At 45.2% G+C, this 17,531-nt stretch overlaps 1 protein-coding gene across 2 annotated transcripts in view; it reads left to right on the plus strand.

Moving 5' to 3' along the window:
* The window catches only part of LOC120928919 (retinal guanylyl cyclase 2-like), a 193,641-nt gene extending 183,984 nt beyond the window's left edge, over nt 1–9,657 (plus strand). For both annotated transcript variants that reach the window (XM_040339999.1, XM_040339998.1), the window contains one exon: nt 9,124–9,657. In XM_040339999.1, coding sequence (XP_040195933.1) covers nt 9,124–9,159 — 36 coding nt within the window. In that variant the 3' untranslated portion in view covers nt 9,160–9,657. The remainder of the gene's footprint in view (nt 1–9,123) is intronic.
* Nucleotides 9,658–17,531: the final 7,874 nt, after the last annotated feature.

The following is a 17,531-nucleotide window of genomic DNA, read 5'->3' on the forward strand; positions in this document are numbered from 1 at the left end:
TTAAAATGCATTGTTTACTGTGAAAATGACAGTTGCAATTTTGGAGTTAACCACAAGGCGCTGAAGGGGTTATGTGTGACCTCATGTGTGTTTACAACTGTAGGGGGGTGTGGCTGTAGGTGTGACATTATCATCGATTGTGATTGCCTATAAAAGGGAAGACACGATCGATGACGCCGCCACAGTGAAGAACGGGGAAGCTGTGTTTACACACTGCTCTCCCCGTTCTTCGGCTCCGGGGACCGATCGCGGGACTCCAGCGGCGATCGGGTCCGCGAGTCCCGCGGCCACGGTCACGGAGCTTCGGACCGGGTCGCGTGCTTAAAGAACCACGTACATGTACGTGGATGTGCCCTGCCGTGCCATTCTGCCGACGTATATCGTCGGTAGGGGGTCCTTAAAGCGGGGGTTCACCCTATCAACGCAAAAAAAAAAAATTTTTTTTCTTTTACCATAAAATCAGGCATTGTAGCGCGAGCTACAGTATGCCTGTCCCGATTTTTTTTACCCCCGTACTCACCTTGTACTCGTACATCGAAGATACCGGGGAATGGGCGTGCCTATGGAGACGGAGGATGATTGACGGCCGGCTCTGGCGCATCACGCTTCTCCGGAAATAGCCGAAATAGGCTTGGCTCTTCACGGCGCCTGCGCATAGCCTGTGCGCAGGCGCCGTGAAGAGCCGAGACCTACTCCGGCTGTCTTCGGGGAGAGTGACGTGCCAGGGCCGGCCATCAATCATCCTCCCTCTCCATAGGCACGCCCATTCCCCGCGGGAGCCGAAATCTACAATGTACGATTACAAGGTGAGTCCGGGGTTAAAAAAATCGGGACAGGCATACTGTAGCTCGCGCTACAATTCCTGTCTCGATGGTAAAATCAAGTCAGTGAGGGTGAACTACCGCTTTAAGTGGTTAAAAGTGTGTTCAGAACTTGGCTAAGGTTTAAGGCATCCCCAGAGCATTTTATATACAAGAGTTGTGTTTTTTGAATGTTGCCCTTTAAGCCACAGAATTCCAATCTAAACCTAACTAGTCTTAAAAATGCCCCCTCCCCCCTCCTAACACCTTTCCTGACTAACCTGTGTAAGAAAGATGTGTATACTTACCTATTTTCAGCCTGCTCCAGTCCTATTGTGTTATTCCCTGTGCCAGCCAAAGGTGGCTGCAGGGGAAAGGTGAGAGCACTCAACAATGGCTGGTAAAGCCTGGTGTGTTGACATCATCCATATGCTCTTTTGGCCCATCCATTGTTTGTACTCCCTCCTCTCCCCTGCAGCTGCTGCTGACTGACACAGGGGAGCCAGATCATGTGACCAGGCCAGAGCAGGCTGAAAATACGTAGTTATACAGATCTTTATTAAACAGGTTAGTCAGCATAGGTGTTAGGCGGGGGGGAGCATTTTTAAGACTAATTAGGTTCAACCTGGAATTCTACTTTAAAGGACCTTCTCAATATAGAGACAGTATTTTATTTTTTTAATTGCTACTTGGTAAATTGGGATGTGTCCTCCATGGCAGTGCCCATCTACTAATGTCCTTCTTTTAGCAAAAGCTTTCAAAATTGACCTTGAAAAGGGTCAGCAAAAAACATGTTTCAGCCACCCATAGACCATGGGGTTTTGGTGCTATGTTAGGAATTTGTTGCTGGGTTCACAAACTTATTTTGCACTGAACTTTGCCTGGTTTTCTCATCCCTATCTAGATCATTTAGACTTCATTAGATTGCATTTGACCTGCAGTTGATCTCTTTCTGAACAGCATTTAGCCTATTTCGTGCTGCTTTTACATTCCCATAGACTTAGGCCTCGTACACACGACCGAACATGTCCGCTGAAACTGGTCCGCGGACCAGTTTCCACGGACATGTCCGACCGTGTGTAGGGCCTAGCGGACATTTTTCCGGCCTAGCGGACAGGTTTCCAGCAGACAAATGTTTCTTAGCATGCTAAGAAACTTGTCCGGTGGAAACCTGTCCGTCGGACATGTCCGATGGTTAGTACACCTAACCATCGGACCGAAATCCCCCGCATGCATCGAAGTGATTCGTCGCATGCGTGGAAGCATTGAACTTCCTGGTTCGCGCACGTCGCCGCGTCATCGTCGCCGCCACGTCACCGCGTTTTCTGTCCACGGGGGAATTTGGTCTGATGGTGTGTACACACATCAGACCAAAACCTCCCAGCAGACATGTCCGATGAAAACGGTCCGTGGACCGTTTTCATCGGACATGTCTGGTCGTGTGTACAAGGCCTTATATCTAGAGAGAAGTAGTTATGACAAAAGCCCATCAACACTGGTCCTTATAAAAGCATGCATGTTGACTTCCATTGAAGGGCTAGCTGTTGTTTGGTTTTTGACTTGAAGGCAGAAGCCGGTGGGCATGGCTTGCAGCAGCAGAAGTGTTATTAACCTTTTTGTGCACGAAAGCAACCAGGAAATAAAAAGTAATATAGAAAGAATGCTTAGGTCATTCTTCAAAAACATGGCATTCTGACACTATTAAAGGTGCTAAAATGCATTTATTAAATAAATAGTAACCTCAAACTCCATGGTATCCCTGTGATTCAATTGACCAAGATCTCAAAGGGCAGTGGCTACCAGTCCATAAGGGGCGCAGGGGCGCCACCCCCCTAATTCACAGGCGCATGGATTTTAATTTTTTTCTTTTTTTAAGCACATGATTAGAGCCTGAGGCTTAAAAAAAGGGTGTGCTTGGGGTGCAGAGCACTGCACCCTGAGCCGACCCCGCTGTGCAACAATAGCGAATAAATATTCCTGATACTCTTCCCGGGCAATCAGGAAGCGGGTCCTGAAACCCAATTGGCCAGGGAGTCTTTGGACCTACTTCCTGCTCAGCTGGGAGGAGAAGCAACGGCCCCAGAGCGAGGAGTAGCTGGAGCGAGGATTGCTGCCTTTGCATCCGTCTCCCGGGGGGCGATCACCACTTTCCCAACCGTCTCCCGCGGGGGGTGATTGCCGCCTTCCTGTCCATCTCCAGCGGTGGGAGGAGTGGAGTTAGTTTGCTGCCCGGCCACCAAAATATTGAGCACCAGCTGCCACTGTCAAAGGGTAACCTCCAAGGAGGGCAAGTGAAAGAGGACATGCAGCCTTAGACATCATTATGGGGCTGATTCTACCAGGTAGAGTACCTCTGGCAGGGGTTGGAGGTCTAAGGTAGATTATAATGGTTTTTATTTGCATGTATAACATCTTCATGATATAAATATACATTGTAGTCAAGGCTTAGTTTGCAAAGCATGCTGGTCTTTACAATAAGAAAGCCAACCAATGTCTGCATAGTTGTTGATGATCTGTGCAGCCTAAACTCTTGATGAGTCCATCTCTGCTATTACAAAGAGAGGTCTCACCTCCGAATCATCAGCTATGTGTGTGTGATTTGATTTCCGTCTATTCACAAGATAGGCTGCTCACAACAAAGTTGTAGGCCAACCTCAAGCTCTCCACATCTTGGTAACTATATTACCTTTAGAAAAAATAAACAAATATTTAAAATAATTTTATATAAAAAGTTTAAGACCTACATATAATAAATACAATATATATAAATACATAACATTAACATATTGCTTTGTAATGTTTTGAATATATGAGGGAATTGACAATATATTCACCATCTGCTTTTTTATGCTTACTTAGAAATTAAACTTACTTAGGTTAATGCATTAATATATGGCAAATGGGGTAATTAATGAACATCAAGCCTCAATGTCCATTCTATAAGAACTGTGAGGGCGGAACGGATAGTGAAGCTTTGACAAAAGGCTAATTACTAGTGTGGACTGGTATGATGAGGGCTCTGGGAATACAGTATTATGAAAATTGTGGAGATATCATGGTTGCTTAATTGTAGATATTAGTGTCCCATGGATATTTCATAAGACCCAGCTACAACAAAACCTTTTTTTAGTTTAAGTTTTAAATAGAATTGAAGAGGGTTGATTCGCTTGTCATGTTTTTATTGCTGTCCATGTTCCCTCTGGAAATCTTGGTGACCACACATGAGAGAAATCTGGACAACAGGGACATAAACAGTAGACATGTGCATTCGTTGTCGTATGAATTTGGGGTATTTTCGTTATCATTTTAACAGATGAAAACGAACACACAGAATCCAAAATCCGAAAGATCCGACATAAAAAAATGCTTTATTTAAATTTTCGTTGCTACAACAGTTCGATATAGATAGGAGATTTGACATGACAATCTGTGTCTATCGAACCTGTGGTCGAATGTGCCTAACCTTAACTCTATTAGTCCGAGGTTATTCTACATAGAGAGGAAAGATTCGACATAGAGAGAAAAGATTCGACATTATAGAGACAGTGTTGGGGTAGACCATTGTCATTAACGACGAAGATTCGACGAAGCAGCGAAAAACATACAAACGTCAAATCTGTCATTGAAGGCTTATGGTGTCTGTCGAAAGTTCTAAGAAGATTCGACAAGCAGCTAAACTGTACGACGCCGCAATCGTACATTTCCGGTCAAATGCTCGGCTCATAGGCTATAGAAGAATTTGAATGTTAGTTGACTAGTAATAATAATTCATAAATATAAGTATTACTAGTGTCATACAACATTGGAATTCTACTATAGCTTGTAGGCGGAACATTTGACCCGAAATGTATGATTGCGGCGTCGTACTGTTTAGCTGCTCCGTCGAATCTTCTTAGAACATTCGACGGACACCATAAGCCTTCAATTGACAGATTCGACCTTAATTAATTCGAATTTTCGGACAAATGCATTTTACAACGAAACAAAATAAATAAAAACAAGTTTCGGGAGTAACTAAATAAATTTATTTTTTGGACGAAAACAAAATATTTCAGTGTGCACATGTCTAATAAACAGAAAACATGAAAAAAACAGACAGACAGATATTCTATACCTTTTTCGCTGTACAAAACAAATATGCATTTGTTGTTGTCTGTGACCCCAATGGAGAGATTCTCCTTACTTGCTGTCCTGGTGACCATAGCAAGTCAAGTGAAAGTTCAACAATGGGACCACAGACAGCAAAATGACTTAAAGCGGTGGTTCACCCTCAGTGACACGATTTTACCATCGAGACAGGCATTGTAGCGCGAGCTACAGTATGCCTGTCCCGATTTTTTTACCCCCGTACTCACTGTGTACTCGTACATTATAGATTTCGGCTCCCGCGGGGAATGGGCGTGCCTATGGAGAGGGAGGATGATTGACGGCCGGCCCTGGCACGTCACTCTCCCCGAAGACAGCCGGAGTAGGTCTCGGCTCTTCACGGCGCCTGCATACAGGCTATGCGCAGGCGCCGTGAAGAGCCAAGCCTATTTCGGCTATTTCCGGAGAAGCGTGACGCGCCAGAGCCGGCCGTCAATCATCCTCCGTCTCCATAGGCACGCCCATTCCCCGAGGGGAGTCTGTATCTTCGATGTACGAGTACACGGTGAGTACGGGGATAAAAAAATCGGGACAGGCATACTGTAGCTCGCGCTACAATGCCTGATTTTATGGTAGAAGAAATTTTTTTTTTTTTTTTTGGGTTTATAGGGTGAACCCCCGCTTTAATATGGGATCTTACCTTTCTCTATTCTATCAATTTTTTTTAACGTTTTACCTGAGTTTGGGGTTTAAATGTATTTAGCATTGGAAATGTATTGTGTATAGTTTATGTTTTGCAGAAGTAGAACTCTTTTAATTTATGAATGTGCAATGTGTTTTGAGAAATTACCAGTAATTTTGAGTCACCAGTAGTTTTTCTGGAATCCAACTTTATTATCCCCATTATCCAGATTATACACTACTTCAGGCAACTTGATAACTAGATGTTGCTACGTAAATGAGATAATTCTATAATATATATATAGCTATATATAGATATCTATATATATATATATATATATATATATATATATATATATATATATATATATATATATATATATATAAACCAAAAATGAGATCGGGACTCACGGGTCTTGAAAGGTGAATGCACGACGGCGGTGAGGCACAAGCTAGTCTTCCTCAGGAAGCTGGTCGAAGCCTCGAATTAAACCGCCATCGTGCGTTCACCTTTCAAGAACCATGAGTGCCGCTCTCTTTTTTGGTTTTTAATGCGCTACAGTCTTTGTTGTGCACCCGGGCCCATTTTTTATCCCTGATTTGTGTGCAGTGACAACCATTGAATAATATATATATTAATAAATTCATGCACCGTATCTACTACACACCTCAGAGACTTTATCAGATATACCCTGATAGGTCTGTTAGCTGCCCTAGGTGTAATTCCTCTGATGGCACATTTCTTCATATGTTCTGGACCTGTCCCTTGGTGGTGGCATACTGGGTGGAGGTATTTTATTGTATCAATATACGCCTCTCAATATCTATCGGTATTGCCTGAGTTAGCCCTGCTTGGAATACATGAAGATGACCAACGTCCTCGCTACACAAAGTTGCTTGTTTCTATGCTGCCCTTTTTTCCGCCAAGAAGGAAATTCTTAAGAAATGGTCCTCTCCCTCTCTTCCCAGGGTTGATGCATGGGAATCTCTGTGAATGCGATGTTACCAATGTATAAGTTAACTTATATTAATAGGGGTTGTCCTCAGGAATTTGACCGGATTAGGCTTCCGTGGACACAACAGTTTTAATTTGTTGATGCTGGGCATGGGTTGCTTCCTTGCTATTCATTTTTGGACCAGTGGGGGGGTTGGGTGAGACTGGCACTGTGACTTTGCATATGGATAATGGTAAACACTGTCTTCCTGTTAGTCTTCTATACTTGTTAATGTATTGCTCCTGATTGTGCTATATACGCCTGTTATTTGTATTTTGATGTCTTCTAAATAAAGACCTACCTTATTGTTAAAAAAAAAAAGTACTATGCCCATCATATGTGAACAATATATATGCTTAGACTGCTAAAATTAGGGAACCTATTACAGCTTCTTCGGTTAACCGTTAGGCTGTATGTATATTAGGTCTGTGGAATCCTCCTGCAGACCTTATAGGCAGCCTAACAGCCAACTAAAGGTGCATGCATGGCAGGCCGACAAGGCTGCTGCTAACTGCGAGGCAGCGGCGTAACATTGTCAGCCTGCAACCTGAAGTGCTGTTTAAAGCGGAGCTCCACCCTAAAGTGGAACCCCCACTGATCGGAACCCTCCCCCCCTCCGGTGTCACATTTGAGACCTTTCAGGGGGAGGGGGGTGCAGATACCTGTCTAAAGACAGGTGGGGTAGATTCAGATAGGTTAGCGGATCTTTAGATCCGCGTAACCTATCTGATTTACGATCCGCCGGCGCAAGTTTTTGAGGCTAGTGCTAAATTCAGAAAGCACTTACCTCAAAACTTGCGGCGGCGTATCGTAACTCCCCCGGCGGAATTAAAATTCCGCGGCTAGGGGGCGTCTACAATTCAAATCAGGCGCGTCCCAGCGCCGATCCAACAGCGCATGCGCCGTCCGCGAAATTTCCCAGTGCGCATGCTCGAATTTACGCCGCAACGACGTCATTGGTTTCGGCGTGAGCGTAACTTGCGTCCGGCCGTATTCTGAATCGACTTACGCAAACAACGTAAAAATTCAAAACTTGGAGCGGGAACGACGGCCATACTTAACATAGGATACCCCTCACATAGCAGGGGTAACTATACACCGGAAAAAGCCGAACGCAAGCGTCGTAAAAAAAAAGCGACGGGCGGGCGTTCGTTTTTGAATCGGCGGAAATCCTCATTTGCATATTCTTCGCGAGTAAAAACCAAAACGCCACCTAGCGGCCAGCGGGAGATTGCAGCCTAAGATCCGACGGTGTAAGTCACTTCCACCTGTCGGATCTTAGGGAGATCTATGCGGAACCTGATTCTATGAATCAGGCGCATAGATCCGACGGACGGAACTCAGAGATACGACGGTGTATCAGGAGATACGCCGTCGTATCTCTATCTGAATCCGGGCCACGTATTTGCACCCACTTCCGGCCATAGTCTGCGTGCAGACTGCGGGCAGGACATCACCTCCCGTCCCGTCCCCCCGTTGTGTTCTGGGAACACTCGGCTCCCAGAGCACAGTGCCGTAGGGAACTACCTGGTTCCCTCACCGAGGATGGCGGGGGGGGGCAGCAGAGTGACGAGCGATCGTTTGTCCTCTGCTGTGGATGCCGCTGGACTCCAGGACAGGTAAGTGTCCTAATATTAAAAGTCAGCAGCTGCAGTATTTGTAGCTGCTGGCTTTTAATATTTTTTTTTTCAGCGGAGCTCCGCTTTAAGCCTCATACACACGATCGGATTTTCCGACGCAAATTGTGTGATGGCAGGGTTTTGTCAGAAAATCCAACCGTTTGTACGATCCATCGGACAATTGTTGTCAGATTTTCCAACAACAAATGTTGGATATCATGCTTTAAAATTTTCCGCCAACAAACGTGTGATGTCGGATTATCCAATCATGTGTCCACAAGGCCGTCGGAAAAAAATACAAACATGCATGCTCAGAAGCAATGCTAACCATAACACAACATTAGTCAGAAGTTGTCCAAAGGGTGGCACTAAAGAGCTGAAAAACCAAGTAGTCTCCTATTTGTTGGCTGACAAAGTTTTGCCGTCTGTATGTAAAACAAGTTCCCGGCCAGCGCCCTTCGGACAAAAGTCCCAAGCTTTGTCCGACGGAAACCCGATCGTGTGTACGAGGCTTTACTGGCAGGATCTCCAAGTAAGAGTCTTTGCAAAAGGTTCACAATGATACGTGTACACAGGCTTGTATAAAGCCTCGTACACACGGCCGAGGAACTCGACGGGTGAAACACATCGTTTTCCTCGTCGAGTTCTTTGTCAGGCTGTCGAGGAACTCGACAAGCCAATTTTCTCCATTCCCGTCAAGGAAATAGAGAACATGCTCTCTTTTTGGCTCGTCGAGTTTCTCGACAGTTTCCTCGACGAAAATGTACTCACGACCGGTTTCCTCGGCAAAAAAAAGGTTCTTGCTGGTTTTTGCCGAGAAACTTGGTCGTGTGTACGAGGCATGATGTCAAACATACTAAAAATTGATTTTGAGTTTATATTATATTATATTAAGTTTAAAAGTCCAGTTTTTAATTGAAATTGTTTCTGTTTTTCTTCTAGGGAGGACTGGCAGGAAATGGTAAACAAGGAAATTAAATCTATCTTCTGGAAAACCAGGAAAAGTTTATCTTTGGCCAAAAAAGCAGCATTAGCAGGAATTTTGTAATGGTCCACCTCTAAATTCTCTGGAGAAGGATGGGTTCTTTTTTAGAGGACGCCGTTACTGAAGAGTTTCTTGGAGTGAATGAGAACTCTTTTTAAGGCAGAAGTTTTAACAGTTGGATGGATAAAGTTGAGGAAGTCTCTCAACTTTCTGCTTTGAGGCTGGACCAGATGACATCACAGACAATGTAGTCGCATGTTAGAGTGTTTGCTAATGATATGTTTGAACACACTACTGCATTACAATGGTGGTCATCCACAACAGACCGCATGGAGTGTCAGTGCTCCTCTCAAGTTCAGACTTTGTCGGGTGTCATGACCCCAAAAGTTCATAAATATATGTTTTAGGACTTGATTTTCCTTCAAGTTTCGCCTAGTATGTGTATATTGGTTGGCTTGTTTTAAATAAAGGAAATTGCTCATTCCAATGGATCCCAAGCTGACTTAAAAGTTTGTTATCCTGTATTAAATACTGTGCAAGGAAAGGCCAAGAAGAAGGGAGAGATATCTATTAAAATGAGCACTGGAAGTAGAAAAGCAAAATTCAGTAAATAATAAATGAAAGGAAAATAAGTAAAGACACAAAATAATATAATACTTAAAGCGAACCTTGCACTAAAGTGCAAGGTCCACTTCTTCAGTAGTGGACCCCCCAACGTATGATCTTTGTACAATAACTTTTTTTTCACAGGCTTTTTTAATTTAACGATTGCAGGGGTCTGGGCCACTACTAAATAAACAAACCTTGCATTTTACTGCAATTTCCACAAACTATATACACTAGGTATTGGGACGCCTGCCTTTACACGCACATGAACTTTAATGGCATCCCCGTCTAAGGCCTTGTACACACGACCGAACATGTCCGCTGAAACTGGTCCATCGGACCAGTTTCTGCGGACATGTTCGGTCGTGTGTAGGGCCGACCGGACAGTTTCCCGGCCGAGCGGACAGGTTTCCAGCGGACATGTGTTTCTTAGCATGCTAAGAAACATGTCCGCTGGAAGCCTGTCTGTCGGAAATGTCCGATGGTCAGTACGACTCATCTGACATGTCCGCTGGCCCGAAATCCCACACATGCGTCGAAGTGATTCGACGCATGCGTGGAAGCATTGAACTTCCTGGTGCGAGCACGTTACAGTGTCATCGTCGCCGCATATTCTGTCCGCGGGGAATTTGGTCTGATGGTGTGTACACACATCAGACCAAATGATCCCAGCGGACATGTCCGATGAAAACGGTCCGCGGACCGTTTTCATCGGACATGTTGGGTGGTGTGTACGAGGCCTTAGTCTGTAGGGTTCAGTATTAAGTTGGCCCACCCTTTGCAGCAATAACAGCTTCAACTCTTCTGGGAAGGCTGTCCACAATGTTTAGGAGTGTGTCTATTGGAATGTTTGACCATTCTTCCAGAAGCGCATTTGTGAGGTCAGGCAACGATGTTGGAGAGAGGGCCTGATTCTCAGTCTGCATTCTAATTCATCCTAAAGGTGTTCTATCAGGTTGAGGTCAGGACTCGTGTTCCATCCCCAAACTCGCTCATTTATGTCTTTATGGACCTTGCTTTGTGCACCGTTGCCCAGTCATGTTGGAACAGGAAGGGGCCATCCCCAAACTGTTCCCACAAAGTTGGGAGCATGAAATTGTCCAAAACGTTTTGGTATGCTGACGCCTTAAGAGTTCCCTTCACTGGAACTAAGGGGCCAAGCCCAACCCCTAAAAAAAACACAAAAAAAAACCACAACAAATTCCCCCTCCACCCAATGATTTGGACCAGTGCACAAAGCAAGGTCCATAAAGACATGGATGAGTGAGTTTGGGGTAAAGGAACTTGACTGGCCTGACCTCAAACCGATAGAACACCTTTGGGATGAATTAGAGCAGAGATTGCAGAAAGTCCTTCTCGTACAACATCAGTGCCTGACCTCACAAATGAGCTTCTGGAAGAATGGTCAAACATTCCTAAACCTTGTAGACAGCCTTCCCAGAAGAGTTGAAGCTGTTATAGCTGCAAAGGGTGGGCCAACTCAATATTGAACCTTACGGACTAAGACTGGGATGCCATTAAAGTTCATATGTGTGTAAAGGCAGGCGTCCCAATACTTTTGGTAATATAGTGTATATATATTTTCAAAGGTTTTTAGGTATATATAAAAAAATATATATATATTTTTAGGTACATGTAAATGTAATGAATTAAATGTAAATACTCTTATTAATAAGTCTCAATGTTTTAAAAAGATTGTTTATGTGTAAAGTCTGTAAATACACATGTTTATAGGGCAGCTACGTTTGCTTGTTACACAATTTTCTGCATAGTAGTGTTGCACAATGATTGTACTTCACTGTTCTGCTCTCTCAATATGAGTCGGGTCGATTTACTAAAGGCAAAAAGGCTGCGGTCTTTGCAAGGGAAATTTCCCCAGAGCTTACAGAATGAGGTGAAGCTCTACTATCTTCTATCACCCAATCATGTGCAAGCAAAAATACAATTTTATCAGATTTTTTCCTTGTACGTGATTGGGTATTCTTTGTACAGTGATTTTCACCACATTCGCAGGGAAAATATCCTTGCAAAGTAAACAGACTTTTTGCCTTTAGCAATTCAACTTCTATTGGGTCAGATCAGTTCTAACTATAAATCACCAGGTTGACTGTAAGTCTAAAGCTGGCCATACATTGCTAGATTTTTTTTCCCTTTCAGCCTGTGGGCTATACAGTGTGGATGGATTTGTCTCCTGTTGTGTTTGTTGTATTCTGATAGCCTCCCAAACAGCGGCTGCCTCTGATTGGATGCAGGCACTTTCCAGCTGAAAATTTTCAGCTTGGCTTTGATTATTTAATTAAAGGATGTCGGGCAGGTAGGGGGCAGCAGGGCCACCCATATTGCAGGTTTCCACCAATTTATTAGGATATTGACACAATTTGCACAGTGTATGGCATTATGATTAAGTGGGCTTCACTCAACAGTCTTTAACCGCTTAAGGACCGCCCACTGTATATATACATGTTGGCAGAATTGCACGGACAGGCATTATCACGTACCTGTACGTGGCCCTTTAAATGCCTGCCGTTTGCGTGATCGTCTCACGGAGGTATAGAGCGGGGAGATGCTTGTGTAAACAAGCAACTCCCTGCTCTGACTGGTGACAATGACACTGATCTCGGCTAAGTGTACTCGGAGCGGACATCAGTGTCATGTGACACAGAGCCCACCCCCCTACAGTAAGAAACACTATGCAGGGAACACTTAACCCCTACAGCGCCACCTAGTGGTTAACCCCCTCACTGCCAGTGTCATTTTCACAGTAACCAGTGCATTTTTGTAGCACTGATCGCTGTGAAAATGACAATGGTCCCAAAAATGTGTCAAAAGTGTCTGATGTGTCCTCCATAATGTCGCAAAAAATCACTGATCGCAGCCATAAGCTACGAGTAAGCATCACAGGATGCGAAACATGTCAGCTCTTTTTTCCTAATCCACTTCTTGGTTGACTGCATGAATTTTGGCTGTTTTTTTCCATTTGAATTTTTGTTGTTTTTTCATGTTTTGAATAAAGACATCGTTTTTTGAGGAGTGCGGCAATCCAGGATTTTTCTTTCATCTCATGGTAATTGAGCACAGCCAGCACCCTCTTGATTTGTTGGGACGGAAACAATGGGGATTGATTGTTTTTAGAGCGGTATACTTTTCTTGATCGCAGCCATTACTAGTAAAAAAATAAATGTAGAAGAATACGTATCAGCCTAAACTGAGGAAAAAAAATTACTGTATTTATCGGCGTATACCGCGCACCTTTTTGCCCTTAAAATCAGGGCAAAATCGTGGGTGCGCGATATACGCCGATAACCGCTTTCTCGCGCCGAGTTTGAATACTGCGCCGGCATATACTGAGCGCAGTACACTCGTGTATAGTCGGGCAGGCTCGGCTCCTCTAGCGCTCACGTCCTGGACGTACAGGACGTGAGCGCAAGAGTAGCCGAGCATTGTCGACTATATGCGAGTGTACTGCGCTCGGTATATGCCGGCGCAGTATTCAAACTCGGCGCAGGAAAGCGCGTATCGGCTGACGCCGAAGCTGGGTGAGTGGAGCGGCTCATGCTGTGACAGAAGAAGCAGGTAGAAGGGCAGAGTATCCCCCCCCCACCCATACAGCAATGGGTGGGGGGATGTGTAATGTGCTGTGATGTGATCTATGTGTAATGTAATGTGCTGTGATGTGATCTGTGTGTAATGTGCTGGGATCTGTGTAATGTGCTGGGATCTGTGTAATGTGCTGGGATCTGTGTAATGTGCAGGTGGGCTTTGGAATATAAAAGGGGCTGTTGAAAGTTTTTTTCCTAAAACTTCCTCCTAAAATTAGGGTGCGCGTTATACGCCGGTGCGCGTTATACGCCGATAAATACGGTATATATTTTTTGGGGATATTTATTATAGAAAAAGTAAAAATTATTGAATATTTTTCAAAATTGACGCTCTATTTTTGTTTATAGTGCAAAAAATAAAAACCACAGAGGTGATAAAATACCACCAAAAGAAAGCTCTATTTGTGGGGAAAAAAAGACGTCAATTTTGTTTGGGAACCACGTCGCACGACCAAGCAATTGTCAGTTAAAGCGACGCAGTGCCGAATCGCAAAAAAGTGGCCTGGTCTTTGACCACCCAAATGGCCCAGGATAAAGGGCTTCTCTTAAAGGTAATTTAAGTGAACATAAATGAAGGTGAAAGTGGTACCCCAAGCGGCCCGGTATAATGTCTCTTTTACAAAAAGAGTGTTTCCTTCTTGAGATTATATTCTCTTTTCCTTTTATACCATTAAAGGCTACCTTTCAAAGGTTTTTTGGTGTGCGGCCGTCCATACCTTCTTCTTCGAGTTTTATATTCTCTTTGCTATAAAGCCTCAATTTAGGGTAATGATTCACGCCCCTAAAAATCAAAACGTTGATACTCCTTGGTAAATAGAAAATAATTCTTGTGATACATTTGCCTATATGTCTCAGTTTACTGCTCCCTGCTAGCCAGGTTATTGATGTGCTAATGTCCCCTCACTATTTCTAAAGGTTAATTGATCTATTGTGTTGTGTGAAGGAGAGCTGGGTTTAAGTGGCTTGTGTTAATTATTCTGATTGCTTCATTGTGGTAATTATCTCTCTATATGCGGGGTCGAGCGGTCTGGTTGATGTATTCAGTACAGCTAGTGCTCAGCGTCATTGATGTCATTGTCTAAAGAAAATGTGTTTCAGCATCGGCCCCGTCGTGTCTACCTAGTCATCTGTATGGAAGCCCCAGTGTGAGGGGGGCGGAGATTTGTCATTGTAACAGTTTTGGAAATGACATATAAGCTGTGTGTGTTATAACATTAAAGTCTGTGTTGTTCAAGCAGTAAGCTGGTCTCATGTGTGGCTTTCTGGGCGATTCCAGGGATATCCCTCCTCGTGGAATATTGGGGTGATTTTCGTTATGGGAAGAAGGGAACGTTGACGGGGATATCATACCGATACCGTCACAATTGGTTGGTAGCAGTGGGATTTTTCCCTTCTATTCCCCTTCACACCCGGATTCCAAGCAGACACTGGAAGAACTACTGGAAGTTCGTGGAAGGATTGCTAGCAACAAAACCAAGCGGGTCATCATAGCAGAATCAATGGAGCTAGACCAGGAGGACGGGATTGCAGCAACGCCAGCAGTACAAGAGATAGAGACACCAGTGATTCAGGAGGAGTCACCAACCAACAAGCTAATGAGAGAGAAGCTAGCGTGGTTCGGCCCGAACCCAACGCCAGATGTGGTGCTGAAAGTGATGGACCTGTTAGCGAAGGAGGCTAAAGAAATAAGAGACGCGGAACTACAGAAGGATAAACAAATAAGGGACGCAGAACTACAGTTAAAACTGGCAGCAGTCCAACAAGCAGCCGCACATTCTCCAAACAGTGAGTACAGCACAGCAGACGCAAGGAAGATTCCGTTTAGCGCTTTTAAAGCTTTTGATGAAAAGGACTGTGAGATTGATAACTTCCTGGCGGATTTTGAGCGACAATGTAACCTGCACCGAATAGCTAGAGGAGACTGGGTTGCAATATTGTCAGGCAAACTGTCAGGCAAAGCTTCTGATGCTTTCCGGACCGTGCCAGATCAGGATATCCATAGCTACGCCAGGGTTAAAGAAGTGCTCCTGGCTCGTTATGCAGTAACCCCAGAGTCCCACCGACAGAAGTTCAGGGACTCACGCAAAACCACGAAAGACTCTTATGCGGAATGGGCATGCCAATTGTCCCGGTCGGCCTCTAACTGGGCTAACAGCAGCCAGGCCACCACCGCAGAGGACATTTTGCAACTAATGCTCCTGGAGCAATTTTACAATCACATCCAGACGGACGTCAAAGATTGGGTGAGAGATCGCAGGCCCATGACTCTACCAGAGGCCGCGAAGTTGGCGGATGAATATGCAGATACTCGCAAGACGAACCAGATCACACCACAGGAACAACCTCCACCACAAACGGTGCCCTCACACCCACCAACCGCTAGATACCAACCTCCTAACAGACCGGTGACATCTAGCCCTCGCTATCATCGCCAGGAGGGCAACGAACAACGCTGCTTCCGGTGCAAACAGTTGGGTCACTTCAAGCAGAATTGCCCCATGAATGACAACACCAGGTCAAATTGGTCTCAACCTGGGTACCGCCCACCAGCAGCAGCCTATTGTGTAGACTCGGCTTGGGATCCAAAGGAGCTGGGTCAGGAAGAACCATTGGGCACCCCTTACGAAGCCCTCATGGTACAATCTGTTATTACGGACAACAGGGAACACCATTGTCAGCTGGTCATGGGCGACAGCCCTGAGCCGGAGGGGCCCTGGAGGGAGCTGGGCAGAAAGAGGCACCGCCGGCCACCCTTCAAGAAGAAGAGGTCCTGGAAGCCGTATAACAAGCTGACCTGGGAGGAGAAGAAGCGACTGGAGGAGAGGGAGTCGCAGCGGGCGTCCCAGATGCGTGCCGAGATGTTCGCCAAGGGCCCACCGGTGGCCCCTTACACCACCACCCAGTTCCTGATGATGAAGGACCATGTGGAGAGCCTGCAGGACATGAGCAAGCAGGAGCTGATCCGTGAGTACATAGAGCTGGAGGAGTGCATAAGCCGCATGGAGGAGGAGAACAACCACCTGAGGTCACAGCAGCATGAACTGGAGATGGAGCTGGAGAAGCTCCAAGAGGAGAACCGGCGGCTGCGGAGGGAGCAGGGGGTGGCTGACCTTATGGGGCTCTGATTCCCCTCCCCCCCCCCCCCCCCCCCCCCCGGACTCTGAGCACCAGTGCTACAGCATTTCAACAAATATAACTTTTTCTTTTTATGAATCTCCTGGGATTGTCACTTCAGAGCCATAACCTGCCCCCTCCCATAGCGGGACACCTAGACGGCGGCGCACAGACCCATTCGCTGTCTTCACACTGACTTCTGGTGACTTTGCAGATCGCACAAAGACTTGGGGACTGACCGGCGTGTGATCTGACGACCCGGTGACATACCTGAGTCTGAAGCAGTTGCCAAGGGAGGTCAGTCATGCCAAACGGAGTTAACCTCTGACTAATAGCTCTGAACCCGTCAACCCTACTGGACCAGGGAAGGTCCAACCGGGTTTGCCGCAGCAGGGAGCAAAAGGGGGGCCATTGTGATACATTTGCCTATATGTCTCAGTTTACTGCTCCCTGCTAGCCAGGTTATTGATGTGCTAATGTCCCCTCACTATTTCTAAAGGTTAATTGATCTATTGTGTTGTGTGAAGGAGAGCTGGGTTTAAGTGGCTTGTGTTAATTATTCTGATTGCTTCATTGTGGTAATTATCTCTCTATATGCGGGGTCGAGCGGTCTGGTTGATGTATTCAGTACAGCTAGTGCTCAGCGTCATTGATGTCATTGTCTAAAGAAAATGTGTTTCAGCATCGGCCCCGTCGTGTCTACCTAGTCATCTGTATGGAAGCCCCAGTGTGAGGGGGGCGGAGATTTGTCATTGTAACAGTTTTGGAAATGACATATAAGCTGTGTGTGTTATAACATTAAAGTCTGTGTTGTTCAAGCAGTAAGCTGGTCTCATGTGTGGCTTTCTGGGCGATTCCAGGGATATCCCTCCTCGTGGAATATTGGGGTGATTTTCGTTATGGGAAGAAGGGAACGTTGACGGGGATATCATACCGATACCGTCACAATTCTCATACAGGAACTTTTCTGGAAAAGTCATATCAAAATAGACTTATTAAGTCAGATGTTCTAGTTATTACATTTTGGAAAATATACTATAGCTTAC

This window comes from Rana temporaria, chromosome 2, assembly GCF_905171775.1.
Source record: "Rana temporaria chromosome 2, aRanTem1.1, whole genome shotgun sequence".
In the NCBI taxonomy this organism is placed as follows: Eukaryota; Metazoa; Chordata; class Amphibia; order Anura; family Ranidae; genus Rana; species Rana temporaria.